A 27,760-nucleotide genomic window follows, 5' to 3' on the forward strand; every position below is an offset into this window, starting at 1 on the left:
GGGCGGGACGGGGCGGGGGGAGCCGGGGCTGGCGCCGAGCGGGGCGCCGAGCGCGGAGAGCGCAGCCCGGCACGGAGCAGAGCGCCAGGCACCGACAGGAATCCGCGGCGCCCAGCCCGGGGGCGATTGGCCCACAGCGCCCCCGGGGCGCCATGGCCCTACCGCGGCCGGGCGCACCCGCGGGGCCCTGGGCTCATCGGCTCGTGCGCAGCTGAGCGGGGTGCAGCTTGGAGAGGCCGGGGCCCCCCAGGGCGCAGGTGGGGGCCGGCGCTATGGAGCCCCCGGCCGCCCCCTCGGAAAGGAGCCTGTCTCTGTCTCTGCCCGGGCCCCGGGAGGGCCAGGCCACCCTGAAGCCACCCCCCCAGCACCTGTGGCGGCAGCCTCGGACCCCCATCCGTATCCAGCAGCGCGGCTACTCCGACAGCGCGGAGCGCGCCGAGCCAGAGCGGTCGCCGCACCGGCACATAGAGCGCGCCGACGCCGTGGATACCAGCGACCGGCCCGGCCTGCGCACGACCCGCATGTCCTGGCCCTCGTCCTTCCACGGCACTGGGACCGGCAGCGGCAGCGCGGGCGGAGGCAACTGCAGGCGGTAAGACTCCCGGCCGCGGACGCGCGCGGAGCAGATAGGCGCGCAGAGAGGACGCAACTCGACCCGCCGACCGCAGGGGGCGCTATGATGCGGGTGGGGTCAATGTGACTGGCGGGGGCGGAAGCGGGTAGTTGTGCTGCGGGGGCGTCCGGGACCTGGCCCCTGGGTGTGCACTGCACAGGAGGCTTCCTACTGAAACCGGTCCTGGGGTCCACTTAGGGAGCGCCATGCTGCGTGTGGTATTAGTGGGGTATCGGGAAAGGGGCTGCAGCTTTAGGGGGCTATATTCTAGTCGGTGACAGTGCAGCAAGCATAGCAGCTAGACTGTGTACCATTTGGAGGGACTTTCCTGGGGGCATTGTCCTGAGGGTGGATTCACTGTGTTTAGGGTACCCTTTGGGGCACTCTGTTAGGGACGTCTTCTAGGACTACAATGTTTACTCCAGGCTGGGGGGCTCTCAGGGTCCTTCCAGGGGGTGGCGGATTCTGGAGGGGGGGGGCATTCGTGGACTGACTGTTCAGCAGCTGGTCCGAAATCCAGAGGGCCCTCTTGGGGAAGCACTGTGTTGGGAGCCTGTGCATTGAGCCGGAGCCCCCTTCTCAGGGCAGGAGTGTTAGGGTCCAGTAGCTGCCCAGAGGCAGGGCATAGTGCAGAGGGGGCGCCGGGTCCCAGAATAGGGTGAAGGAAGGAGTCCCTGGCTCTGCCCAGGTGCCAGTGTAGTAAGGGCGTGTGCCTTGGGCTTGCCCTGGTGCTGTCCTCCAACTGGCCTGAGTTTGCTCCAGCTGTTGGGGTATGAACAGCTGTGGCTACCTCAGCTGCGTGCTCTGCCCGGGCTTCTGGCATCCTGTGATGGTGACACAGTGACTCTGTGTGCTCCAGGGACAGTGTGACAGTGCGATTGTGACAGTGTGGCTGTGTGCTTCCAGGATAGTGTGGTTGTGACTATGACTGTGTGCTCTAGGGCCACAGTGATTCTGCAGGGTGACTGTGTCTGTTCCTGGGACAGTGGTTGTGACAGTGACCATGTGTGCCCCAGGGAGGCTGTGACTGTCACAGGGTGACTGTGTGTCCTCATGGGACTTAGTTATGGTGGCAGAGTGACTGTGTCTGTTCCCAAGACAGTGATTGTGAGATGGTGTCTGTGCTCCAGGGATGCAGGGACTGTGAAAGTGTGCGTGATTGTGGCCCTGCGATGTGTACATTCCCAGGGACAAAGTGGTTGTGTCAGTGGAACCGTCCGTGCTCCCTGGGCCACTGTGACTGGGACACTGCGACCGTGCTTTCCTCTGCCTTAGGTGCTCACATCTGCGAGTCGGTGCTCTGACTAGGGGGCTGTGTCCCCCATCTGCCTGGTGTCCCCAACCACCCGGTGTTCTTAGTTATTGTACCTGCTCTGATGGTGCTCTGGGGTCTGACAGTGTGTGCTCCAGCGACGTGTGTGACTGGCACCCATGGGTGCTTTGCTGCTTGGGACATTACCAAAGATGGTCAGATTTGGGCTTCTCATCCCTGAAATTTCCAAGTGAGTCCCCTCTAGGCTGTGACTCTACTCTTCCTAGTTCCTTCTGGGGGTCTCCAGCAGCCGTCACAGCCCCGCAGGCCACCCCCACCTCTTTCTCCAGCAACCCCAGCCCCAGCACCCTTGCCCCCACCAGCAAGCAAGTGTCGCGGGCCCAGCACATGCGGCCTCGTATTTCCCAAAGGGAACTGCACAGATGCTGGAGGAAAACAAAGCTGGAATCAACAGGAAATGCCAAGACTAGGGCAGCAGGCCAAACTGAGTCAGGTCACTGTCCTGAGAGACCAAGGAGGGGGTGGGGGCAGTAGGATCCGGGCTACATTCCCTTTTAAGGCCCTAGGGACCCCTGGTCTCTGGGGTGCTGCCTCTCAGGGGACAGTGGCTGAGTGGTAATGATCATCATTATTTTAGTGGAATCCATTTAGCAATGTCTCACCCTCAGGCTCCATGCCGGGGACTTTTCCGTACATCCTTCATGAGATATTCCTGTTGGACAGATGGGGAAACTGAGGCCCAGAGACAAAACCTCTTCTTCTTGCCTAAGCTCACACAACCAGGAAATGGCAGAGCTGTATGTCTTTTTTTTCCCTTTTCTGAGACAGGATCTTGCTCTGTTGCCTGGCTAAAGTGCAGTGGCGTCTTCATAACTCACAGCAACCTCAAACTCCTGGGTTCAAGCGATCCTCCTGCCTCAGTCTCCGGAGTAGCTGGGACTACAGGCACATGACACCACACCTGCCTAATTTTTCTATTTGTAGTAGAGACAGGGTCTCGCTCTTGCACAGGCTGGTCTCGAACTCCTGAGCTCAAGCAATCCTCCCACTGCACCTCCCAGAGTGCTAGGATTACAGGCGTGAGCCACTGGGCCTGGCCCTGTGTATCTTTGTATAAGTGTCTTACCATCTCTGAGCCTCGATTCTCCCATCTGTAAAGTGGGGCTGTTGTTGGCATTGCCCTGGGGGTCAGTTTGAGAGTTCTGTGAGCTTGGGGACATGTGTAAAGGGCTTAACACAATGCATGCTTAGTAGATTTCACTCAGGGACCTGGATTCAGGTGGGAGGTGGGGCCTGGGTAGACCCTACTTCTCCCAGGTGGCTAGAAAATACAGGAACCTTAGCCACATCCACACATGGACTTGGGTTTGTGTTTCACTGTGGGCCTGTGTAACCTTCAGTGTCTGTGCCACTGTCCACGGCTGGGACCCATGGGTGGGCTGTGGGCTGGCATTGGTGCCAGGGTCCTCCCCTGGACCCCTAGGCAGAAAGAGCAAGACCTGCAATGGGATAGAACGGGCGTTTCTCCAGAAAGGGGGTTCCAGCTGTGCACACGCCGGGGGTTCCAGCGCTGCCCACGTTGGAACTCATTCATCCAGCCACCAGAAAGGGGGTCCAGCGAGCCCTCTCGATTTGAGTCAGAGGAATTCCCAAAGGGAGGGCACTCCGCCGCCGCCCCACTCCCACCCCCGGTTGGCATCCAAACCTCCCCTCCGGACCTGGGGATGTATGAGGCGGCTGAGTCACGGCACCGCCACGATCTGTCAAGAGGCAGATGGAGAGGGAGGAAGAGGAGGACTCTGGTTGGGGGTGGGGTGCCTGCATTGGGGGCGGGGCCAACGTAGCGACCTGCCCCCACTTTGGGCCCCCAAACTCTCCCCATCGAGAGTGGCACAGCGTGGCCCCAGGAAGGGTGGAGGCAGCCAGGCTGGGGTCTCTGGTCTGTGATCTCTGTCTCCACTTGGGTCCCCCGCCTCTCCTTGCCCCTGGCACTCCCACGTCCCTGGATGTGTATTGAGAGCGGGTCTCTCCTCGCGCCCCTCCTTCCGAGCGCCCCCTGCTGGACGACGAGAAAGGCACAGCCTGGGTGTGCGCTCGCAGCGCCGACCTGCCTCCGGGACGCTAGTCCTCGAGCATAGCAAAGTCGCCGCCGCCGCCACTGTCGCGGCTCCCCGTATTATTATTTCATACTTATTGAGCGCCCTGGAGAGCGGGCGCCAGGCCGGCCAACCGCAGTATGCGAGTGGGGTCCTCGCCCTCGCGGGGCTGGGACCAGGCCGCTGCCCGGGTGTCCCACACCCCCGCCAAGCGCGGCGGAGACTGCCGCCTGGCGGAGCGAGATGAACTTGGCCGAGAAGTTGCGCCGCGGAGTTCCCGTCCCGCCTCCGCGCGCTTGCTCCCCATGCGGATGCCAGGGCCTCCCGACACCCCTGCATTTCAACTCCCGGCATCCTCGGCTCTGCACTCCTGCCCAGGAAACAGAGACAAAGGGACTTGCCCAAGGTCGCACAGTGAGGAAGGGAAAAATTGAGGTTAAAAACCAGGTCTCCTCCCCTGGGGACCAGTAGGTAAGATTCACGTGGCGGCCCTCTCCGCTGACTCGCTGTGCGACTTGGGGCCAGCGATCGTATTTCCTCGTGCCTCAGTTTCCTCATAAATCAAGCTGGGGTTGAAAAATAAGAACTGCCCACCCCCAGGCCTGTGGTAAGGCTCAGTTGGCTGACGTAGGTGCTGGGCCGCCAGGAGCTGGTGTTTGGAGAAAACACTTCCTCAAATGACATCAGCAGAGCGAAAGGGGGCGTCCCCCAAAACCGCAAACCCGGCGGGATAGGAGAGTGAGTGCCCCGTCTTTCGCTGGACACAGATTGCCTGCAAGCTTCTATGAGTTGTCCACTGCCTGGCGGGGTGAGGACAGAGTTTTGGGGGGGGCTCTGAGTCCACTGTTTTCACTTCTGTTCAAATCCAGCCTTTGCCCTTCACTTGCTGCGTGTGTGATCTTCAGCTGTCACCTTCAGCCTTCGTTTCCTCGTCTGTAGCAGAGCTATTCATTCCATAAACATTGACCATCTTTGGGGCTGTGGCTTAAAGCCAGAGTTCCAGTCCGTGCTGTCTCCTGGAGTTCTCAAGCTAGGGGCTGAGTCATAAATAAAGCCAGTAAAGCTATGTGATAATGCCCGATGGTGACACATGAGATATGAAGAAAAGAGGGACCCTGAGGTCACAGAAAGCCTCTTGGAAGAGGTGTCATTTGAACAAAGATCTAAATAAAGTGAGAGAGGATGCTAGGAGGGTGTCTGATGGAAGAGGACACCAATCAGAGGGAACAGACAGTGCAAAGGTCCTGTGGTAGGAACGTGTCTGATACATTGGAGGCAAGTGTGTCTGGGGACACCACCCAGGACAAAAGATTATCCCAACCTTAAATGTCAATAGTGCCAAGGCTAAGAAGCTCTACATTCTCAGTGAGGTGATTTCACCTCAAAGGGGGCAAAATTTGGTTCTTGCTGGGGGAGGAGGATGGAAAAAACATCTTACTTTTAAGTAAAAAGTGCGGATATAGTCACAGTCCGTAAACAGGTGTTAACATTTTATGGGGGAGGAGATTAGGGGAAAAAAATGTGTACAAAGGCTATTCCATGAGGGGGTCAAGAATGAAATAAAGGGTGACAAGCATTAGTTTACAGCCTGGTTCACCCACACACTGGTTGTGTGACCTTAAACAGGTCGTTTCTCTGCAAGAGTCAGTTTTCCCATCTGTGAAATGGAGACAATAGGATCACCTCATGGGTCTTTTGTGAGGATTAAATGAGATCATAGCTCGAAGCACTGCATGCACAGAAAGCATTCTAAAGCTGTCATCATCATCATCATCTTCATCTTCATCTGTATCCTCTGGCCGGTATAGTGACTTGCATATTATAAGCCCTCAATAAATGTTTTGTCAAATAATGATAATAACCATAGCTAATATTTAGTGAGTGCTTACTATGTGCAGACATTTTTTCTGAGCCTTTTACGTGTCCATCCATGGGGTATGTAGTAGTAGTGTACCCATTTTGCGGCCGGGGAAACTGAGCCTCAGGGAAACGAAGCAACTAGCCCAAGATCATATGGCTCAGAAGTGCCAGAAGTCAGACTCAAGTCCAGACTACCTGTCTCTGGACCCCATGGCATTGGAATTGTCAGCTAGAGAAGGAAAGGTATTTCACAGAAACGGGAACCTAGAAGAGATATTCACCCCCTTTTTTTTTTATTTCAAACAAGCACCTCTCCTTTCCCTAACTCCAAAGAGCTGCGGACAGGTTGGGGTAGGCTCTGGAATTATCACCAGCTGGTTGACTTTGTTCAAGGGTCTTCACCTCTCTAAGTCTCAGTTTTCTCATCTGTGAAAGGGGATAATGTGTGCCCCATAGGGTCTCAGTGGTTGGCTATACAGACCCACCGCTGGGGCCCCAGAAAGTTCCCATCTGCACGTACTACTGTGCATGCTGCTGTGGGACAGTCAGGTTGTTGGGGCCACCTCATGAGCTGTAGCACCCCAATTCTAAAAGGTGCCTCTGGGATTCTAAGTAGTGCCAGGTTTTGGGGGGTGATCTCAGGGGTGTCTAGGGGCAGTGGGCACACTTGGGGCTTCTAGGGGTGTCTTAAGAGTTATCCCGCCATCTCAGGAGCTGTGGGCAGCATTCTGGGTTGTCCCCAAGGATTTTGGGTGCATCATGAATTCTGGCCTAGAGTGTAGGACTGTCTCAGGAGCTGTGGAGGAATCTAGCTCTGCCCCTGGGATCTATGGTGCATCCCAGGATTTTGGTGGCACCTGCATGGTTACAGGGGCATCTCCTATGTCCGAAGTCACCCCTGAGATTACGTTGGGATTCTCAGCACTTGTGGGGGCATCTGAGGGGTACTGAGGAGCCACTCAGGAATTGAGGGGCATTTGAGGGACAGTGGAAGCATTCCAGGGGTCTGTGAAGGACTCTAGGATTTTGGGGGATCCACACGTGATCTGTAGAAAAAGCTCTGGACACGTGGGGAATTCTAGGGGTGCTCTCAGAGGTGATGGAGCTCTCGAGGAGTTTGGGGACATCTGAAAAACTGTGGAGGGAGTCCTGGGATCTGAAGAGGTTTTTCTTGGGCTCTCAGAGCACCACGGGTTTGTGGGATGTCTCAGAAACAATGAGGACACTGCTAGGATTGTGGGGACATCTGGGAAGCTATAGGAGTGCCCCATTGCTTATTGGGGACTCCCAGAATACCTCGGGGTTGTGTGGGGAAGCCCGGGGATTTTAGGGGTACCCCTGGGTTGGGTGGGGATGTCTCAGGCACAGTGAGAGTGCTCCCAGGGGTCTAAGGGACGGTGGGGACAGCTGCTGAGGTCTGTGGGGCCTCTTAACACCACGGGGAGTTTGTGGGAGCCCCCCAGTGATTTAGGGGGCATCCCTGGTGTTTGTGGAGACGCTTCCGGCGATTGTGGGGACATCAGAGGGACTTCAAGGTGGCCCTGGGGTCTGTGGGGGAGTCCCTGCCTCAGCCCTGTGGGCGCCCCAGGCCTGCCCCGCCCCGGGGGCGGCCCTAGAGCGAAGCCGGAAGGGCCGAGGCGGCCGGGCGGGTGGGGCCGCGGGCCCCGGGGCTGGGCGACCGGCCTGCGTGGGCCTCGCGGGGCGGGCGGTGCAGCTCCCCAGCGCCCGCCGAGGCGGGGCCGCCCCGCGGCCATGGCGCGGTCGCGCGGCCTAGGCCGAATCCCCGAGCTGCATCTGGCAGCCGAGGACGAGACGTTCCTGCCTGAGTCCCTGGCCCCGAGGGCGCCCCGCCGCCTGCGGTCACCGCCTTCCTCTCCGGTCTTCTTTGCCAGCCCGTCCCCAACTTGCCGCAGGCGCCTTCGGATTCTCCGCAGCTTCCAGGATTTTGGCCGCCAGGCGTGGGCTGGGTAAGTGCGCGCTGGTGGCCGTGGGTTCGAGTCTCCCCTGGCCACCTGGCGCGCGCTGGAGTCTCGGTTCGTGGTTCGCTCTCCACAGCCTCACTTTTCCTCTTTCGTCACAGGGCAGTGATAAAAATCATCCCTGCCCGCCAAGGTTGCAGTGGAGAGATCTGATAGGGCATGCAGTAGATGCTCAATAAATACTATATATCCCTCCCACTTCCTGTGCAAAGCTGAAGGTGCGGTCACGATTTGGGGGAGTGAGAGCCACCTGCCATCCAGGGTGTCCTGGGGACATGTGTTCGGTTCTGTTGGCCTCAGTCTAAGGGCCTGTGAAATGGGGCCAGCGGTGCCCTCTGGATGTTGCCTTGCGGTGAGGCTCGGTGTCACCGCGTGCACTGGGCATCAAGGACAAATGCAAGTTCCCTTCCTGGCCAGACCTGGGTGGGCTGCGGAGGCCGGAAGCCTGGGGGTGACAGGCCTGGAGGCCATATCTGGTCTGGCTTCCCAATGCCCCGTTTATCCTGGAGGCTGAGGGTGGCAGCCCACGGGTGGGCAAGGGCTGGTGCTGGGGGCTTCTCCCCTCTGCTCTCCGCGCGCACTTTGGGAGCCCGGCTGGGGCGAAGGTACTGTGGGGCGGGACCTGGCCCAGCGCCGCCCGGGAAGAGATGAGGGCGGGGGAGAAGAGGAGGAGAGATCGGGGCCATCGGGAGCCCCGCGTGGGGTCCTGAGGGTTGTGGGGGGTTGGGTTAGTGCCTCTCTCCGGGTCTCTCTATCTGTATCTCTGTCTCCACTTCTGTCTCTCCCGTCTCTGTTTGGTCTCTTCCCCTCCCACCTCTCTGTTACACCTGCCCGCATTCATAGGGCTTTTGTCACCCAGCCGCGGGCACTCCGCGGGGACTATCTGCGATCTGAGACCTAGAGCAGGCCCAGCTTGACGTCAGGGCAGGGAGGGGGAAGGCGGGGCCAGAGGAGGTGGTGGAGGGGGGCCGGGGGGAATGGCCCAGAGCTAGGAAACCGGAGCCCCGGGCACCCCTGAGGCCCAGGAGGGAGGGGGGCAGGCGGGAAGCGTGCGCCCAGTTCTGCAAGACCGCTGCAGGGAGGGGCATGTATGGAGCCCTTGCGGCCCTGAGCCCCCACCCCATGCTCCCTGCTGCCCGACCGTCCGGGGCTGTCCCTGGGGGGGTCACCGAGGACGTGGAGGCGGGTGTGGAGGCGGCGCCGCCAGCGGCGGCCACAAACACCTCGGGCCTGGCGAGCAGGGCATGCCACACTGCAGTGCTGCCGGCCCCATGCGCGCCCCGACGGCGCTTGGCTTCCATGCGCTCTAGTGCAGCGGCCCGGGCCCGGCCCCGGCCTCCTGCCTTGGCATTGCCCCCTGCGGGCCCTGAGTCCCTGACCCACTTCTCCTTCAGCGAGGAGGACACCCGTCGGCGCCTTCTGGGCAGATCTGTCAGGTGGGTGGCCCATGGCCAGTCCCCTCCTTTAAAACAGGGAGGCACTGGCAGCGCTATGGGGGCTTCGAATCCATCTTGGGGAAGAACCCTAAGTGGCTTGCAGGATCTGGCTTGAGCCTCTCCCCCTTCCCTGGCCCTAGAGGTCTGGGTACTGCTGAGGGCTTCCTGAAGGTGGCAGCCCCCAAAGTGGGTGCTGGGTCCTGCCCCATTCCTGTCTCTCCAAGGTGGGATCTCTTCACCCCGTTTGTGCCCCTAGACCTGGGCTTCTGGCATTCACCTTGGCAGCAGTTATGGGTGTCCAGCGTCACCTGGGCTCCACTCCCAGGCCACTGGCCTGGAGCCAGTCCCTAGGGCCTGCTGAGTATCTCCAACCCTACCTCCCCCCACCCCTGGCTGGGGCTGCCGGCCTGAAAACCAAGCTGGGTGGGGGCAGGGCGGGGAGGTTCTGGGATGCCTGGAGGGTGTTTGGAATCAGCTGGACAGAACTGGGGCCATAAAGTGGCCTTTCAGTTCTCTGAATACTCAGGTCCCCAACACAGCCCAGAGGGCAATCGAGGTCACCTAGTGTTTACTATACAAGGTGTGGGTCTCCTGGCTGGTGGGGGCACCTAGAGAACCCTGCAGGGAACTCATGGCCACACACAGGTGACACACAGATCACAGCAACCCTGGTCCACCCCTCAAACAGCCTTGTCTACACTGCGATCTCTGCAGGAAGATGTTGTCACTGAAACATACACCTGCAGGTTCCTGCAGGCCGGACTCCCACCCCTGCACCCAGACACACACGGGAACACACCTCGTACCCATTCGGGGGTCAGAGACAGTTACAGCATCTGCGCGGCACGCTTTCATGAGGTCACACTGATATGGACACTCAGATGCACACAGGCACGCAAAAACACCCAGCTCCGATTCACACCCACAGATGTACAGTGCCACACAGACACCTACATGCACACAGGTGCCCCTGGGCACACAGACCTCCCCCTTTCCCCGGACTCTTACGTACGCCAACCCTCCTTGCACACCCAGCCCCACAGACGGCCGTGTCACCTGGCACCACGCGCCTGTCTGGGAGACACACACCAGCGCCCGCCCTCAACCTCTGTGTGACCTTCACAAAGCAAATGCCAGGACTTTCCATAAAGGCTGCCTGGCACCTCCTAGGAGCGAGCGGGTCAGGTGGAGTGGCGCAGGGATCCCGGGGAAGACACCAGGCCCCCCTGCCCTGTTTGTCTGCCTTGGGGGGAGACAGTGCAGCTTTGTAGTTCAGCTGCCCAAGTTCAAGTCCACGTTCTAGCACTAATAACCAAGTTATTCATCCTTTCTGTGCCTTGATTTCTTTGTCTGGAAAATGGTGCGTTAATGCGTGTCCAAGCATAGCACCTAGCATGTGGCGTTCAGTAACAGTTGGCGACATTCATTGTTATTATAATCTTTACCAACTGTGTTCCCTCCCCTGCCCACACTCCGCACATCCCAGCTCGTTTGTTTCCCATTGGTCCCTGCAGCAGACGTCTCCAAGGCCTGGATTGCCCCTGGGCTGCACACTCCCAGACGCTTGGGGAGTCCAGGCGGGCAGGCCTAGGGACCCCAGAGAGGTGGAAGCACAGGTAGCAACTTCATTTGAAAGTGCCACCAAATAAATGGTCAGCCTACCTAGGGGGAGTCTTGGACATGTCATTTCACCTTGAATGCAGTGTCTGGGTGCCTGGTTGTGATGTGGTTTGTGGCTTTGGATCCCATTGGGATGTCACCAGAGTGGCCTTTAGCCTGATTTGGGGGCCATCTTGAACAGTCAGAATGGCAGGCCAGGGAGCGGGGGCTCTCCATGGCCCAGGAGTCTGATTCTTGGGGATGGCTGAGACGCCCCCTCCCAACTCCCAGGCAGCAGCTGTACAGCCACAAACCCCTCCCCTTTTCCCTCCCTCAGCCCAGGGGACATCTTCCTGAAGCACAAACAGCAAGGCCCCAGGGAGTGTCCCTCTTCCCATCCAGGCCTTTGGGCCCCTGCTGACGTGAGCCGAGTCCCCTGGGGCTGGCGTATCTGCCAGCCATGCGAGTTGGGCGCCCTCTCGGGGGCCGGGGCTCACCTCCCCTAAAGTGCAATGTGGCTTCAGTTCCCGGCCCAGGGGGTCTTCTGTATGTAGGTATGTTCCTGTCCCCTCCCCTGGAGCCGAAAAATCCAGGCGGGGCCTTGGGAAACAGGCCATGGTTCTCAGGCAGTGAGGCCACCAACCCGTCACACCATCTCTGTGACTCAGTCTCCATCTGGAAAAGGGATACTAACAGAACCCGCCTCATAGAGGTGGTTGAAGACATAAATGGGTTAATGTACCTAAGGCACCTCAGTAGTGCCGGGCATACAGCAAGAACCCACTAAATGTCTTGTTGTTATTACTGTACACCTGAAAGGATCTAACCTGGCACCCAGTACACAGCAGGTGCTCAGTAAATGGGCATTATCATCAAAGGCCCAAGCTGGTGATCTGTGAGTATTCCACCTCAAGAGTGTTTTTTTTTGTTTGTTTGTTTGTTTTTTGAGACAGAGTCTCACTGTGTTGCCCGGGCTAGAGTGCCATGGCATCATCCTAGCTCACAGCAACCTCAAACTCCTGGGCTCAAGCGATCCTCCTGCCTCAGCCTCCTGAGTAGCTGGGACTACAGGCATGTGCCACCATGCCCAGCTAATTTTTTCTATATATATATCGTTGTCCAGATCATTTTTTCTATTTTTTAGTAGAGATGGGGTCTTGCTCTTGCTCAGGCTGGTCTCGAACCCCTGACCTTGAGCGATCCACCGGTCTCAGCCTCCCAGAGTGCTAGGATTACAGGCGTGAGCCACTGCGCCCGGCTCAAGAGTGTTTTTTAAAAATTTATTTTTAAAACTAACATATAGTAAAATTTGCCTTTTTTTTTTTTCTTTTTTTTAGACAGAGTCTTACTCTGTTGCCCTGGCTAGAGTGCCGTGGTGTCAGCCTAGCTCACAGCAACCTTAAACTCCTGGGCTCAAGTGATTCTCCTGCCTCAGCTTCCCGAGTGGCTGGGACTACAGGCACGTGCCACCACACTTGGCTAATTTTTTCTATTTTTAGTAGAGACAGGGTCTCGTTCTTGCTCAAGCTGGTCTCGAACTCCTGAGCTCAAATGATCCACCCGCCTCAGCTCCGAGTGCTAGGATTACAGGCGTGAGCCACCGCACCTGGCCTCTATGAAGTTTTTTTATTGTGGAAAATACACACAACAAAATGTACCATTTTAATTGTTTTTTCAGTATCCAGTTCAGTGGCATTAAGTACAAAATATTTAAAAATTAACTGGGCATGGTGTCTGTAGTCCCAGCTACTTGGGAGGCTGAGGCAGGAGGGTCACTTGAGCCCAGGAGTTGGAGGTTGCAGTGAGCTATGATGATGCCGCTGCACTCTAGCCTGGGAGACAGAGTAAGACCCTGTCTCAGTGAATAAATAAGAAAAACTGTCCTTTGAATGGTCTTGGGGGTTAGACTGGCCAGTGGACTTCAGGCTGTGCTCTGAGTGGGTTCAACGAGGGAGGGAGAGAGGATAGGAAACCCCTCCTTTCCAGTCCTACCAGTTGAGAGTCCAAGATTTTATTGGAGTGGTCCCACTGCTAAGAAATAAATTTGAATTCTCCTAGACCAAGACAGCAATCCCAGCTTCCATATATTGAATCTTTTTTTCTGGGCTAGTCTTGGGAAGTAGGAAGACTTCATTGACTTAATTTTCCTGGTGAAGAAACTAGGCTCAGATTGGAGAGTGATTAGCTCTTGGTCATACAACAAGATCAGAATTCGAACCCAGACCTTTTGACTCCTCTGACCAAAATGTTAACCAACTTGCCCTCTGCCTACTCGACCCTCATTAGAGTGTCTTCCCTCAGTGAGACCAAATGTCCCCAAGGCCAGGCAGCCAACATAAAATCAGAGTGGCGTCAGGCACGGTGGCTCATTCGTGTAATCCCAGCAACTCGGGAGGCTGAGGTGGGAGGATCACTTGAGGCCAAGAGTTGGAGACCAGCCTGGGCAACCTAGTGAGACCCTATCTCTGAAAAAATGAAAAAGAATTATCGAGGCACAGTGGCACATGCCTGTGTGCCTGTAGTCCCAGCTACTCCGGAGGCTGAGGCAGGAGGATCACTTGAGCTCAGGAGTTCAAGGCTGCAGTGAGCTATCATTATGCCACTGCACTCCAGCCTGGGGACAAAGTGAGACCTTATTTCTAAAAAACAAACAAACAACCCCCCCCACACAGATAAGTCACTGTGAAACTCCTGCTCTACAAAAGACACTGTCAAGCTCCAGACTGGGAGAAAAATATATGATAAAGGACTTGTATCCAAAATATACGATGAACCCTCAAATCTTAATAATAAAGAGACAAACAAGTGGAAAGGGATGGTTTCTATCCTCTCTGTAGCTGCGTCCTTGTCACCGTCCTCATCTGTATATCTGCTCCGGCCACGCCAGCAAAAATCGAATCCTGCCTCAGGGCCTTTGCACTTGCTGTTCCCTTGGCCTGGAGTGCTTTCTGCCACCTCCTGACTTGTGGCTGGCTCCTTCTCATCCTTCAAGCCCTGCTGACATGTCACCTCTTCATAGAGGCCTGTCCCAACCATGGCACAGCACAATCCAGTTCATTCATTCATTCATTCATATGTTTAATGATTCTTTGGGTGTCCACTGTGTGCCAGGCCACGTTCTTGGTCCCAGGGACACAGCAGCAAGCAATGTGGACAAAAATCCCTGCCCGACAGAGCTTAGTTTTAGAAGGGAAGTTAAATGGTAAAAATAAGTAAAATATAGATTATGCCAAGTAAGCAGGATGATTTGGGGGTTTGGGAGTTTTTGTTTGTTTGTTTTGGGTTTTTTTTGAGACAGAGTCTTGCTCTGTCCCCTGGGTAGAGTACAGTGGCATCATCACCATCATCATAGCTCACTGCAACCTCAAACTTTTGGGCTCAAGCGATCCTCCTGCCTCAGCCTCCTGAGTAGCTGGGACTACAGGCGCATGCCACTGTGCCCAGCTAATTTTTCTACTTTTTGAAGAGACAGGGTCTTGCTCTTGCTCAGACTGGTCTCGAACTCCTGACATCAAGCGATCCTCCTGCCTCAGCCTCCCAGAGTGCTAGGATTATAGGCGTGAGTCACCGCGCCTGGCCTTTTTTTTTTTTTTCCAGGAAGGGAAATAGGAAACATCAGGGCAGAGGTTGAAATTTTAGATAAGTTGTTCAGGGGAGGCTTCTCTGAGGAGGTGATATTTTAGCTGAGGACTGAAAGAGGTGAAAGAGGAGCCATTGGACATCTGGGCAGGAGAAACAGCCCGTGCAAAGGCCCTGAGGTAGGACCATGTACACAATGTTTAGGGAACATCGAGGAGGCTGGAGCAGAGTGAGTGGGAGGGGAGAGGGGGAAGGTCACGGGGCAGGACTTAGGTACTGCAGTGGGGACTTTGGTTCTTGCTCTGAGCAAGGTGTGAGGCATAGAAGGTTCTGACCAGAGGAGGGACTTGACCTCGCTCAGGTGTACACAAGCCCCCTCTGGTGGCCTTGGAAGGAATAGACTGGGGAACGAAGGAGGAGATGAGAAATGGACAGGTTCTGGATGGATTTGGGCCTCGAAGATGACTTGAGGTGCAAAGGAGACTGGATGAGCCCGCAACTTTTCGCCTTAGGGGGGTCCCCAGGACCAGCAATGGGGACTGGTGAGCATAGGTCCTCAGCAGGTGTTTGATCTCTGCAATGCCCTCCCATCTCTTTGGGGGTTTCTTTCTCTCCTTAACATCCTCCATCTGCCCCCCAATCTCTGCCAGGAACTTCCTGGCTTCCCTGACACCATGTCAGCACCCCCGACCCCTCTTCCCACCCACCCCTTGCAGCTTCGAGGCGGAAAATGGGCCAACGCCATCTCCGGGCCGCAGCCCCCTGGACTCGCAGGCGAGCCCGGGGCTCGTGCTGCACGCCGGGGCGGCCACCAGCCAGCGCCGGGAGTCCTTCCTGTACCGCTCAGACAGCGACTATGACATGTCACCCAAGACTATGTCCCGGAACTCATCAGTCACCAGCGAGGCGTGAGCACCCCCCCCCAGCTCCCCCATGGCCACCTGCTGAGGTGTGAGCCCTAAACCTGCTCAACCTCCTCCTCTCTTAGTGGGTCTTCCAGGTTCTGCCCCCACCCATCGAGGTACCCACCTCAGCCCCCTAAGTCGCTTTCCTGTCCTCTGCTCCCCCCACCAAGCCCAGCATATTCCTGTCTTGCCTCCCCAGATGACTCAGGGCTGGTCGCCTCTGCTCCCCCACCCTCCTGAGCCACCCTCCCTGACTGCCATTCCCTCCTCTGCCAGCTCTGGAAGCGTGTCCACCCTCGTGCGGGATAAATGCCCTCTCCCCCGGCCCCACAGAGTCCCCTCCCTGGGTCCAGCCCTCACAGAGTTGCTTCTCTGGGGACCGCTGATTTGCCACTGTCCTTGGTTTCAGGCACGCTGAGGACCTCATCGTAACGCCATTTGCCCAGGTGAGACCTCCTTCGCCAATGGTTGAGGAGAGAAAGGGCTCCAACCTTCCCCTCCACTTGGGGACAGGCCCAGCCCCGCTGCCCCTCAGGGTAGACACTCACTGCTCCTGTCCTTCCCAGGTGCTGGCCAGTCTCCGGAGTGTTCGCAGCAACTTCTCTCTCCTGACCAATGTGCCCATTCCCAGCAACAAGTAAGTTGAGGCTGGGCCCCAACACTCATGATCATGAGGCCAAGCACACCTGGGTTCAACTCTAAGCCATGCTGAGTGACCTTGGGCAGCCACTTGACCTCTCTGAATCTCTAGTCAGCCAACAAATCTCTTCGAGCCAGAGAGCCATTGTGGTTCAAGGGCCTAAGACACAGAAGCTTTTATAAGTAAAAACCTAGGAGTCCAGGTGCACAGTAGTGAGGCCACAGCCCCAATCCCAGGGCCACTCAGGGTCCTGACACCAATTTGCTGGACAAATGACATCCTGTGGCACTTCTGTTCCCCTCTGTAAAGACAGAATCACAATAATGCCTCCCTTAGATAACTGCTAGGAGGAATCCAGGAGATGGTATACAGCAAATGCTAGAACACTGCCTTACACATAGTATGTGCTCAGTAAATAGGAGTGGTTCTTATTATTTTAGAGAAAGATAATAAATAAATAATTATTATTTAGGGACCGTGGCTGAGAGCTGCCAGTTCCTCTGGGGGTTGGGAGCAGAGCCATCCTTAGAGGGGTGGAGGAATTTGAGGCGTGCAGTCAAGGGAGCAGAGACCTGACCCTAATTCAGATCGGCCTCAGTTTCCTCATCTGTAAAATGGGTTCTGCTGGGGATCGTTGAGAGGCTGCAGGCAGAGGACATGGCAGCATGCCTGGGACAACAGTGAGCACTAAGAAAAAGGAGAATTAGCACTGTTTATGGAGAGGGGAAGGGAGGGATCTAGGGGTGCCCAGGCTGATGGAGCCCCCATTTCTTTGCAGGAGGTCCCCGCTGGGTGGCCCAACCCCTGTCTGCAAGGCCACGCTGTCAGGTAGCTAAGCCCTGGGGGGTGGGAAAGGGCCCCTCAGCTGCCCCAGTGGAGAGTCCCCCACCCCAGGTGGCTGTCTCAGCTCCTTCCCCAGCACCCCACTCACCTGGCGGGGATCACCACAGGCTGGGGTCTCTGGGAGTCTGCCTGTAGACCTTCTCAATCACCACCCCGGCTGCCCCTTCCCCAGAGGAGACGTGTCAGCAGTTGGCCCGGGAGACATTGGAGGAGCTGGACTGGTGTCTGGAGCAGTTGGAGACCATGCAGACCTACCGCTCTGTCAGCGAGATGGCCTCCCACAAGGTGTGCAGGTGGCGCAGTGGGCAGACCACCGGGGCAGAGCTGGTGGGGGCGGGGCCAGTTGGGCGTGGTGGGTGGGTGGAGCCAACTGCTAGGCTGGTTCCCACTTGTGGGTGGGAATAACCACTGGGCGTGGCTGATGGGGTGGGGCCAATCACTGGGTAAGGCCTATAGGATGAGGCCAATCCCCGGGCAGGACTGGTGGGGGCAGGGCTATGGTGGAGCCAACCATAAGGTTGGGTCTGTGGGAGGGGCTGGCCACTGGGTGTGGCTGATGAGGGCGTGGCCAATCCCTGGGTAGGGCCAATGGGATGAGGCCAGTCCCTGGGCGGGGCCAACCCTACCCTTGGGTGGCAGCTTCAAGATTTGTAGCTTCCTCTGTATTCTGACTTTCTCCAGGGATGGAGCAGCCTGGTGTGGGTGTGTGTGTGTGCGTCTGGTTGTAGGTATGTCAGTAGGTGACCACCGTCTATCCCCAGGAGGTTGTATGCTTTTGTGATCCATGGGTGTGCATCTGTGGCTATGCGTCTGTGTAGCTGTTGATTTGGCGGCTACCCATTTGCAGCACTGGTGTGTTCCAAGCCTACTCTGAGGAGTGGCACACAGATGTGTACCTGTGGGGGGGGGGAGTGTCCACAGATGATTATGCAGGGTTAACTGTGTGGGCTGTGTCTGCAGGTGTGGGTTGGTCCAGGTCAGAATCTGAGTGTGTATCTATCTCAATGTATTCATGACTGTGTGTGTGTTCGCAGGGCTGCAGTAGAGGCTACAAGGCTCCCATGTGCAGTTGTGTAGACTGTGCACTGCACAACTCCAGGGGGCACCATTCAGAAAGCAGGCAGTATGAATGATGCCTCCTGGAGTTGCACAGCGTGGTGGCAGCCCTCGTGGGTGGGTGCCTATCAGGAAATAATTTGCAAGTGGGGGTGTGTGTGTTGGGGGGTGCATATGTCAGTGGGTGGTGAAGGCTTGTTTGAGAACATGCAAGTCCAAAAACGATTGTGTCCCCGAGGATGGGTCAAGCATCTGAAATTGTGACTGTGTCTCTGGGTATGGGGTCTGCAGGTATTTCTGCAATGGTGCATGCGTGTGTGTGTATTTGTGCATTTGTGAGTGTGAGTATTCCCTTATGGATGTCAGTGTATGTCTGTGTCCAGGGGCATATGGATATTCGTGTTGATTGGAAAGTGTGTCTGTGGGTGTGTTGAGTGTGTATCTATAAGTGTGGCTGGTATCTTAGGTGTTTGTCCCTAGGTGTGTACTGGGTGTGGTTCTATGTCCTTGGAAGGGGCATGTCTAAAGGCATTTGTGTCACTGCATGCTCAGCTGTGGACCAGTAAATGTGTCTCCAGGTGTGTGTGTGTGTGCGCACACGTGTGCGTGATGTAAGTGTGGGACTAAAAGCATTTGGGAATCTGTGTGTGTTCAATTGTGTTTGAGTGTCAAGTGTCTGGGTGTGTGTCAGTGTCCATGGAACATCTCAGGATGTTTGTTGTGTCTGTGAGTGTATGGACTGTCTGAGCGTGTGTTTCCATCTCTGGGTGTGTTCATGGAGGGGACGTGTCCTCACAGGGGCAGTCCCACCTGGGTTCTGGCTGAGGCCCGTGGGCTCTGATGCCCCTTTAACGCCCCCCCACCCCCAGCACCACCTGACGTCGCATGCAGCCTGCCAGTGCTGCAGTGAGCACGCACACGCACACACACGGAGCCCCGAGCCTCTGCAGCCTCCTCTTGGGACCCTTGCCCTGCTCCCCCCATGGGCAGGGGCCCCCCACCTCCTCCAGCCACTGCCTCCAGGGGGCCCATCAGGGCTGGGGGCTGGCAGACCATGTAACCAGGGCTGCCACCGGGAGCGCGGAGGGGAAGGGAGCCCCCAGCCCTGCTGGGCCGGCCCAGGCCCCTCCGCGGCTCCCCCTTCACTACCCACCCGCCCAGCACCACCCCCGGTGGCCGTTAGTCCCGGGCCTCCCCAAGCCCAGCCTCTGCGTCCGGCAGCCCCGAGCGGGGCTAAGGCTCCAAGATGCCCTTGGTGGATTTCTTCTGTGAGACCTGCTCCAAGCCGTGGCTGGTGGGCTGGTGGGACCAGGTAGGGGGACGCAGGGTGCAGGGTGGGCAGGAGCCCCAGGCAAGCAGGGCCAGACCTGCTGGCCCCTGATGTGGGCTTGTGTGTCCAGCTGTGCACGTGTGTGGCCTGAAGATGAAGGCTGTGACTATCACTGTGTGTGGCCCGGGGCTGGGCGTGGATGGCGGGTAGTTGGGGGTGTGTGACTCTCTGGGGGGGATGTTGGGTCTCCTGACGGGTGTGACTGTGTCAGCGCCTGGATGTGTGTTGTGTCTGTGATGGTGTGTGTCCACCTGACCATATGCTTGTCTGCCTGGGTCATGGTGTGGCCCTGTGTCTGAGATCATATGGTTCCCACTGTGGTGTTGTGTGTTGGGCCGTGTCTGTGAGCCTGGAGCTGCCTGATGTTTCTGGGGCATGTGACCCCGAATGTCACTGGTTGCCTTGCTGTGTGCCCTCTGATTTGTGTGTCTGGACTATGTGATGCCGTGTAGGACTGGGAGCCTAGAACTCTGTGTGCAGTTGTGTGAGATGTTGTGGGTCCATCTGTGTGTGTGTGTGTGTGTGTGTGTGTGTGTGTGTGTCTTTCTGTGTGCCCAGGGTCTCTGACAGAGGAGTGAGTGCCCATCCCAGTATCAGCCATACAGGCTCGCCCTTCCTGCCCAGTGTCCCTGACACAGTCTGCTCCTGCTTTGGGGGTGCCTTGGCAGAGCTTGGGGGTGGGGAGCTGATGCCCTTTTTCCTCCAGGCACAATGTCACAGCAGAGGACTGTGACAAGTGGCATGGGGTGGCCCAGGAGGGGCCCTCAAGCCCCATTTGGGGTATACTCCATTCATCTGTGTATCCATCTACCTCCCTGGGGTTGGGGGAGAGGGGGCTATGATGGGAACCCCCTTCCCCATCCCCTGGGTGAACAGACTGGGGTTTCCTCATCTCACCATTTTCCCCTGCCCCGGCCAAATGTCTTCTTCCCCCAGAGCTTGAGTACTGTGTTCTCTTCTTCCAAACTGGGCTAGGGGCTGGGGTCAGGACCCCCAGGATTGGGGACCACATCTGGCACGACACGGGCCAGGGGTAGCTCTGGGAAAGCAAGGGTTAAGGGGCTGCTGGCCTGCCCCCCTTTCCCCCAGCTCAGCAGCTGGTTGGAGGGGGAGTTGCTAAGGAGACTCCCATTGCCATGGCGACGGGATTCTCCTGCTACCCCATTGGTTCCCTGTTAGGCAGCAGCCCCTCCCTTCCACAGGTGCCCCTCTGGCTTCTCCTTGGGTTGAATGGGGAGGGGAGCCCCTCTTTCCTCAGGCAGGGAGGGGTGTGCTGATCTGGAACCCCCCAAGCCTGGGGACCCCCATCTGGAAATGGGAGGGGAGGGAGGGCTGACCCTCCCCCCTAGCAGCCTAGTAGGGGCTCTGCTGTCTGAGCAGAGAAATAGGAGGAACCCATGGGGTCTTCAGGAGTTTTTTGGGAGGGACTGACACCCACAGGCACACTCTGCGATTCCCCCATCATCCCTTCCTTCTTGACTCCTTCGCCTTAGTTCAAGAGGATGCTGAACCGTGAACTCACACACCTGTCAGAAATGAGCAGGTCAGGAAACCAGGTGTCAGAGTACATTTCCACAACGTTCCTGGGTGAGTGAGGGGCAGCACGTGGGGTGGGGGGGGCTGGAGGAGGCTGCCCCCGACCCTGGGTCTTATTGCCCATATTTTCCCAGGGACCCTGACTCTTAACTGCCCAAAGATTAAAGTAACCACACTCAAGAACTCCCGTACTTGGGATGCCCCCAAACTCATTGGGACCCCAACTTCTATAGAATCCCACATTTGAAAACATCTATGAGCTTAAAACCCCCTGCAAACTCAGTGGAACTCCAATGGATCTCTCAAACTTAAGACCCTAAGAGACCTCAAACTCAAATACAATTCTTAAACTTTAAAAAGCCTACCAGCTGAGGCTGGGCTCAGTGGTTCATGCCTATAATCCCAGCTCTTTGTGGGGGCTGAGGCAGGAGGATCACTTGAGGCCAGGAGTTTGAGACCAGCCTGGGCAACATAGCAAGACCCTATCTCTACAAAAAAATTAAAAATTTAGCCAGGCAGGTTGGTGCATGCCTGTAGTCTCAGCTACTCAGGATTTGAGGCAGAAGGATCACTTGAGCCCAGGAGTCTGAGGCTGCAGTGAGCTATGCCATTGCACTCCAGCCTGGTGACAGAGCAAGACCTGTATCAAAAAACAAAAAAAGCTCTTACCTGAAAAGCCTCCCGAACTCAATGGAACCCCAAATTCAATGGAATCAACAAACTTGGATTATACTCCCTGATCTCAGAAGAACCCCCCCCAAACTCAAGAGAGATGCCCAAATCAGCAGGGTTCTTAAACTTAAGAGAATCTCTGTGCTTCACAGCCCACAAAAGACCCCCAAACTTTAGCCAACTTCCAAGCTGAAAAACCCCTCAAATTCAGTAGAATTTCCAAACTTGATATGAACCCGCCCCCCCAAATTCAGTAGATTCCCAAAACTTTAGATCCCCTAACCCAATAGGATTCTCAACCTTAAGCACCTGTAAGAGATTCCCTAAACTTAGGAGAATTTCCTAACTCAATGGAACCCCAAATAGAGGAGACTACCTCAAACTCATTGGAACCCTTAAGCCTCATGGGTACCTCAAATCATCCTAACCTCTGAATCTAAGATCCCCCAAGCTAAGGATATCCTTCTAAACTCAGGAAAATTTGATCCTCACAATTTACTGCCAAAACCCAAAGGTACCCCAATTCAGGAGCCGCCCACACAAGCTCCAGAAATGTGTTCAGGGTTTTAAATGCTCCTACCAATGAGGGCGTGATATCTCAGAATTCTGAAGATCCAGCCAATGGGAGCATGGCATGCAAATGACCCTATTCCCCCATCATTGACTGGCAGCCCCAGGTCACAATGGGTGGCCTTGGCCGGGCTCTGGAAGCCCTTGAAAGCTCAGGAAAAGTGTTCCTGGGGCTGGGACCCAGGCAAGGTGGTGCCAAGGGGGTGGGCCATGGAGCCAGAGACCTCTCTTCCCTCTCTCATCCCAGCGAGGCTGCCCACAACCAGCAGTCTTGGCCACCCTGGAGATGTCTTCCCTGCCCTAGACCATTCCCTGGGTGTCCCAGGCAGGCAGCGGCTTTCCCCAGCTTCGGTACCCCACTCCCTGACTTCCCATGCCACCCTCCAGCCAAACCTGGTGATCGGACTGGGGCCATTCCACAGCCCTGGGCCAGCCCCAGGGTCCCCATTCCAGCCCACCGCCTCCCAGAAGAATTCCTATGTCCCCTCTGGCTTCCAGCCTCTGAGTAGCCATCAGCATGACACCCAGAAGGTGTCTGTCCTTTTGAGTGAGGCTTCCCAGTACATGGCAGTAGGCTAGAGGGATAAGGGGAGCCCCCGGGGCTGGTGGGCGTCGGGGAGTGCTCAATGCTTTTGCCCCCACCTTCTGCAGACAAACAGAATGAAGTAGAGATCCCATCACCCACAATGAAGGAGCGAGAAAAACAGCAAGTGCAGCGGCAGAGACCCTCCCAGCAGCCCCCGCCCCCTGTGCCGCATCTCCAGCCCATGTCTCAGATCACAGGGGTGAAAAAGTTGACGCACAGCAGCGTGAACAACTCTAGCATCCCCCGCTTTGGGGTGAAGACAGACCAAGAAGAGCTCCTGGCACAAGTGTGTGGGGGATGGGGGCTGGGCTGGAGTGGCACAGGGGTCTCCTGGGGCCCAAAGGAGGACTGGCTGTTGGGTCATATGTTAAGCCAGGTTCCCTAGAAGCAGAGGCTGAGCTGAGGATTTGGGGGGATACCTGCTTTATGGAGAGGGGCTTCAGGAGGGAGGGGGTTAAGGAAGAATGGAAGGAAGCTGAGACCAGGCGCAGTGGCTCACACCTGTAATCCCAGCACTTTGGGAGGCCGAGATGGGAGATTGCTTGAGGCCAGGAGTTCAAGACCAGTCTGGGCAACATAGCCAGACCCTGTCTCTACAAAAAAAATAGAAAAATTAACTGGGCATGATAGTGCTGTAGCCCCAGCTACTCGGGAGGCTGAGGTAGGAGGATCGCTTGAGCTCAGGAGTTCAAAGCTGCAGTGAGCTATGATTGCACCACTGCAATCTAGCCTGAGTGACAGAGCAAGGCCTTGTCTCTTTAAAAAATAAAGAAACCAAGCAAGGAAGTAGTCTCAGCTGGAGTCTCCCATATCAGCGATTGTCTGGGGGCTGCCCCAGAGGTGGGCAGCATCGCCCCTTCCAGCAGCTCCCGTGGGAGCAAGAGGAGTTTTCTGGAGAAAGGGGTAGCCATGAGCCTTAACAGGCAACATCCCAGCCACTGGGGGATTGGTGCACAGGCCAGTGCCATGGGTCTGGTCAGAGGTGTGCTGTTGAACATGTCACCCACTGGGGGAGCAGTGATGGTGCTCCCTTCAGACCAGGGCTGCAAAGTCCTACGAAATGTTCTCGAGGGCCCTGGGCCTTGCAGGCTCCTGACCTCTGGCCTTTCGTCTCCCCCAGGAACTGGAGAACCTGAACAAGTGGGGCCTCAACATCTTTTGCGTGTCAGACTATGCGGGAGGTCGCTCCCTAAGTTGCATCATGTATACGATATTCCAGGTGATGCGGGCAGTGGGGAATGGGCCAGGGTGTGGGGGGTGGCACTGAGGGGTGGCAGGGGTCACTACCCTGCCCCTGCTGGCCCTCAGGAGCGGGACCTGCTGAAGAAATTCCGCATCCCTGTGGACACGATGGTGACATATATGCTGACGCTGGAGGACCACTACCACGCCGACGTGGCCTACCACAACAGCCTGCACGCGGCCGACGTGCTGCAGTCCACCCACGTGCTGCTGGCCACGCCTGCGCTGGATGTGAGCGCCTGCCACCTGCCCTGTCTCCCCGAACCCTGGCTCTCTTTGTGTCACTAACTGCCCATCTCCAATGTCTTGCTTGTCTCTCTGATCCTGTGTCCTCCATTTCTCTGTGACCCCATTCTTGATTCCTCATCTCTCTCTCCAGACTTCTAATTTGTTCGTTGGGAGTTTTTCATTTGTTTGTTTTTCTTTCTTTTTTTTTTTTCTCTTAGATTCAGTCCTGGATTTTTGTTTATTTTTTGAGACAAGGTCTTACTCTGTCGCCCAGGCTGGAGTGCAGTGGTGTCATCACAGCTCACTGCAGCCTCCAACTCCTGGGCTCAAGCCATCCCCCTGCCCCAGCCTCCTGAGTAGCTGGGACAACAGGCGTGTGCCACCACACCCAGCTAATTTTTCTTATTTTTTGTAGAAACGAGGTCTCGCTATGTTGCCCAGGCTGGGACTCCTGTCTTTCTTGACACTCCTCTCCTACAGTCTCACTCTGACCCCCTCATCCCTCTTTTGCCCTGTCTGTCTCACGTCCATCATTCTAACATCTGTCTCTCTCTGCTCCCAGGCCGTGTTTACGGACCTGGAGATTCTTGCTGCTCTGTTTGCGGCTGCCATTCATGACGTGGATCATCCTGGGGTCTCCAACCAGTTCCTCATTAACACCAGTGAGTGGTCCTCCCCGGGGGTGGGGCCTGCCAGGCTAGGGGAGGGATCAGCTGGGTTGGGGTGGGGCTGGGGCGGGGCCTACAGGGCTGGGGGCGGGATTGGCTGAGTTGAGAGCAGGGCTGGGGCGGGGCCTGCCAGGCTAGGGGCGGGATCAGCTGGGTTGGGTTGGGGCAGGGGCGGGGCCTGCCAAGCTGGGGGCGGAGCTGCCCACGTGGGCCTTCCCCTGATTGCCGAGGCCGGGCCGCAGATTCGGAGCTGGCGCTCATGTACAATGACGAGTCGGTGCTCGAGAATCACCACCTGGCCGTGGGCTTCAAGCTGCTGCAGGAGGACAACTGCGACATTTTCCAGAACCTCACCAAGCGCCAGCGACAGAGCCTGCGCAAGATGGTCATCGACATGGTGGGCGTGGCAGGAGCAGGGGCAGGGGCACATCGGGAAAGGAATCCTTCCAGTCCTGGGCTTTGGGGAGGGGCAGATCTGAGTCCCAAAGGAACCCTCTGAAACCTGATTGGTCTGGTGGGTGGGCTTCAGTGGCCCTTCTGATGCCCCCTTGCCCACAGGTGCTGGCCACAGACATGTCTAAGCACATGACCCTCCTGGCTGACCTGAAGACCATGGTGGAGACCAAGAAAGTGACCAGCTCGGGGGTCCTCCTGCTGGACAACTACTCCGACCGCATCCAGGTGCCCCCCTTACCATATAAGGAGATCGGACCCTTCTCTCCATCTCCCCCCACATTGTCCCCACCTCTCTCCATCTCTCCCCACCACCTCTTGTCCCTCTTCTCCCCACGCCCCGACCCCCTTTCCAAGTGCGAGACAAGAAATCTTGGGGCTCCAGACCGCACAGAGGCACAGCCTCTGAGAGTCCTCCACCCATCTCCCCACCCATGCAGGTCCTTCGGAACATGGTGCACTGCGCGGACCTCAGCAACCCCACCAAGCCACTGGAGCTGTACCGCCAGTGGACAGACCGCATCATGGCCGAGTTCTTCCAGCAGGGCGACCGTGAGCGTGAACGTGGCATGGAGATCAGCCCCATGTGCGACAAGCACACGGCCTCCGTGGAGAAGTCTCAGGTACAGGCTCTAAAGGTCCTAAAGTGTGACATGAGATTTTCTCACCCTCCCCACTTTCTGTCCTGCCTGAAGAAACACAGCCTCCTTGGTTTGACATGTCTGCCCTTCCAGACCTGGGGCTTTCATCCTCAGGAACGCTTCTTGTGGTCACAGATGTTGTCAAAGCTCCAGCCATTCTGGCTACATTCCAGCGGGGAAAGGCCTGTGCCAGCAGAGGCAGTCCCCAGCATCTTCCATCTACAGGTGGTCACATGGCCATCATCTCTTTGCAAAGGAGCCTGGGAGATGTAGGTTTTAGCTGGATCCATTTCCTCCCACAAGAAAAATCAAGGTGCTGTCACTAAGCAGAAGCGATGATATCTGAGCAGCAGTATCCCATGAAGTTATTTCTAGTGTCTCTTTCTTGCAAAAAATACCATAATGAATATCTGTGATGTACCATGATTTTTTTTTAAGAGACAGGGTCTCACTCTGTCACCCAGGCTGGCGTGCAAGTGGCACGATCATAGCTCACTGCAGCTCGAACTCCTGGGCTCAAGTGATCCTCCTGCCTCAGCCTCCTGAGTAGCTGGGACTACAGGTGTGAGCCACCAGGCCCGGCTAATGTTGTTTTCATCTTTCTAGAGACAGGAGTCTTGCTATGTTGCCCAGGATTTGTTTGTTAACTAATCCTCAATCGCTGTATATATGGAGGTGTTTCCGGTTTTTGTTTACATCTCGTATATGACTTTTTTCCTTGCACAAGTTTTTCCAGGGAGTCGCAAGATGGCTATGTCAAATAGTACAAGCATGCTTTTCATTTTATTAGTCCCCACAACATAGTGGTGCCATCTGCCCCAGGAGCCAGCTGTTTATACCCTCTCCCCCCTCCCCCAGGTGGGTTTCATCGACTACATTGTGCACCCGTTGTGGGAGACATGGGCGGACCTCGTGCACCCAGATGCCCAGGAGATCCTAGACACACTGGAGGACAACCGGGACTGGTACTACAGTGCCATCCGGCAGAGCCCGTCGCCACCGCCCGAGGAGGATCCAGGGGGGCCAGGCCACCCACCCCCACCTGACAAGTTCCAGTTTGAGCTGACACTGGAGGAAGAAGAGGAGGAGGAAATATCTGCAGCCCAGATACCGTCCCCGGCCCAGGATGCAATGGAAGGCCAGGGATTGTCCGCCACCGAGGAAGGATCCCCAACTCTGGATGAGACCACAGCCCAGCCTGCATTCTCATCAGAGGAACAGAACATGTCCCCCGAGATCGAGGTAGAGGAGGTGTATGTGCTGGAGCAGCCACACTCAGAAGGTGGTGCACCTATAGCCCAGGATGAGCCCCTGTGCCAGGAGGGATCGGTGGATGTCGTAAGCTGCAGCAGCCCCCCTGCCCTGTGTCTTGGAAACCCCCTTCTGCCTGCCTTGAGGACCCCGTCCATTTCAGAGGAGGCCCCGGGCCTCCCGGGCCTCCCCTCCACGGCGGCCGAGGTGGGGGCCCAAAGAGAGCATCAGGCTGCCAAGAGGGCTTGCAGTGCCTGCACAGGGACCTCTGGGGAGGAGCCCCCGACACTCCCAGCTCCTGGTGGCTGGGAGTCAGGTGGAGACCCCACCTGATCCCTAGCCCATGCTCCCTGTGGCCCTCCCTGCTCCCCTGTCCCCACCTGCCCCCACGACCACCTCCTCCTCCTCCGCTGCCTCAAAGACACTCGGCCCTCCTGAGAAAAAAGAAAACAGAAAAGTGGGTTTTTTTCTCTTTTCTTTTTTTCCCCTTTCCCCCCACCCCCACCCATGGGGCCCTTTTTTGGAGGTGGGGGCTGGGGAATGAGGGGCTGAGGTCCCAGAAGGGATTTTATTTTTTGAATTTTAATTGTAACATTTTTAGAAAAAGAACAAAAAAAAAGAAAAAAAAAAAGGATGCAACACAGCAACTGTAGACGCTCCTGTTCCTGGTTCTCCTTTTGCACCTCCAAACCCCTCCCCTTCTT

General features: G+C 56.6%; 1 protein-coding gene across 2 annotated transcripts; it reads left to right on the forward strand.

Moving 5' to 3' along the window:
• Positions 1 to 164: 164 nt before the first annotated feature.
• PDE4A (phosphodiesterase 4A, cAMP-specific) lies at positions 165 to 27,699 on the forward strand. 2 transcript variants are annotated; one of them, XM_012641288.1, is made up of 15 exons: positions 165 to 592; positions 15,152 to 15,343; positions 15,750 to 15,786; positions 15,907 to 15,977; positions 16,759 to 16,808; positions 16,996 to 17,108; positions 20,703 to 20,796; positions 22,639 to 22,859; positions 23,694 to 23,792; positions 23,882 to 24,046; positions 24,606 to 24,705; positions 24,954 to 25,108; positions 25,270 to 25,392; positions 25,605 to 25,787; positions 26,664 to 27,699. In XM_012641288.1, the coding sequence occupies exons 1-15, from the start codon at positions 273 to 275 to the stop codon at positions 27,387 to 27,389; spliced, it is 2,649 nt and encodes an 882-aa protein (XP_012496742.1). In that variant the 5' UTR covers positions 165 to 272; the 3' UTR covers positions 27,390 to 27,699. The 2 variants fall into 2 exon arrangements, with proteins under 2 accessions (XP_012496742.1, XP_012496743.1); XM_012641289.1 differs by lacking the exon at positions 165 to 592 and adding an exon at positions 7,595 to 7,809.
• The last annotated feature ends 61 nt before the right edge of the window (positions 27,700 to 27,760 follow it).

The sequence above is a fragment of the Propithecus coquereli genome, unplaced genomic scaffold, assembly GCF_000956105.1.
Source record: "Propithecus coquereli isolate 6110/MARCELLA unplaced genomic scaffold, Pcoq_1.0 Scaffold164, whole genome shotgun sequence".
Classification (NCBI taxonomy): Eukaryota; Metazoa; Chordata; class Mammalia; order Primates; family Indriidae; genus Propithecus; species Propithecus coquereli.

Bases quoted from the DNA above. Each gene is read 5' to 3' on its own strand.
- PDE4A (XM_012641288.1), top strand. From the start codon at position 273: ATGGAGCCCCCGGCCGCCCCCTCGGAAAGGAGCCTGTCTCTGTCTCTG. The intron at 15,787-15,906 runs GTGAGACCTCCT...TGTCCTTCCCAG, and splicing joins TCGTAACGCCATTTGCCCAG to GTGCTGGCCAGTCTCCGGAG. The intron at 25,393-25,604 runs GTGCCCCCCTTA...CCACCCATGCAG, and splicing joins ACTACTCCGACCGCATCCAG to GTCCTTCGGAACATGGTGCA.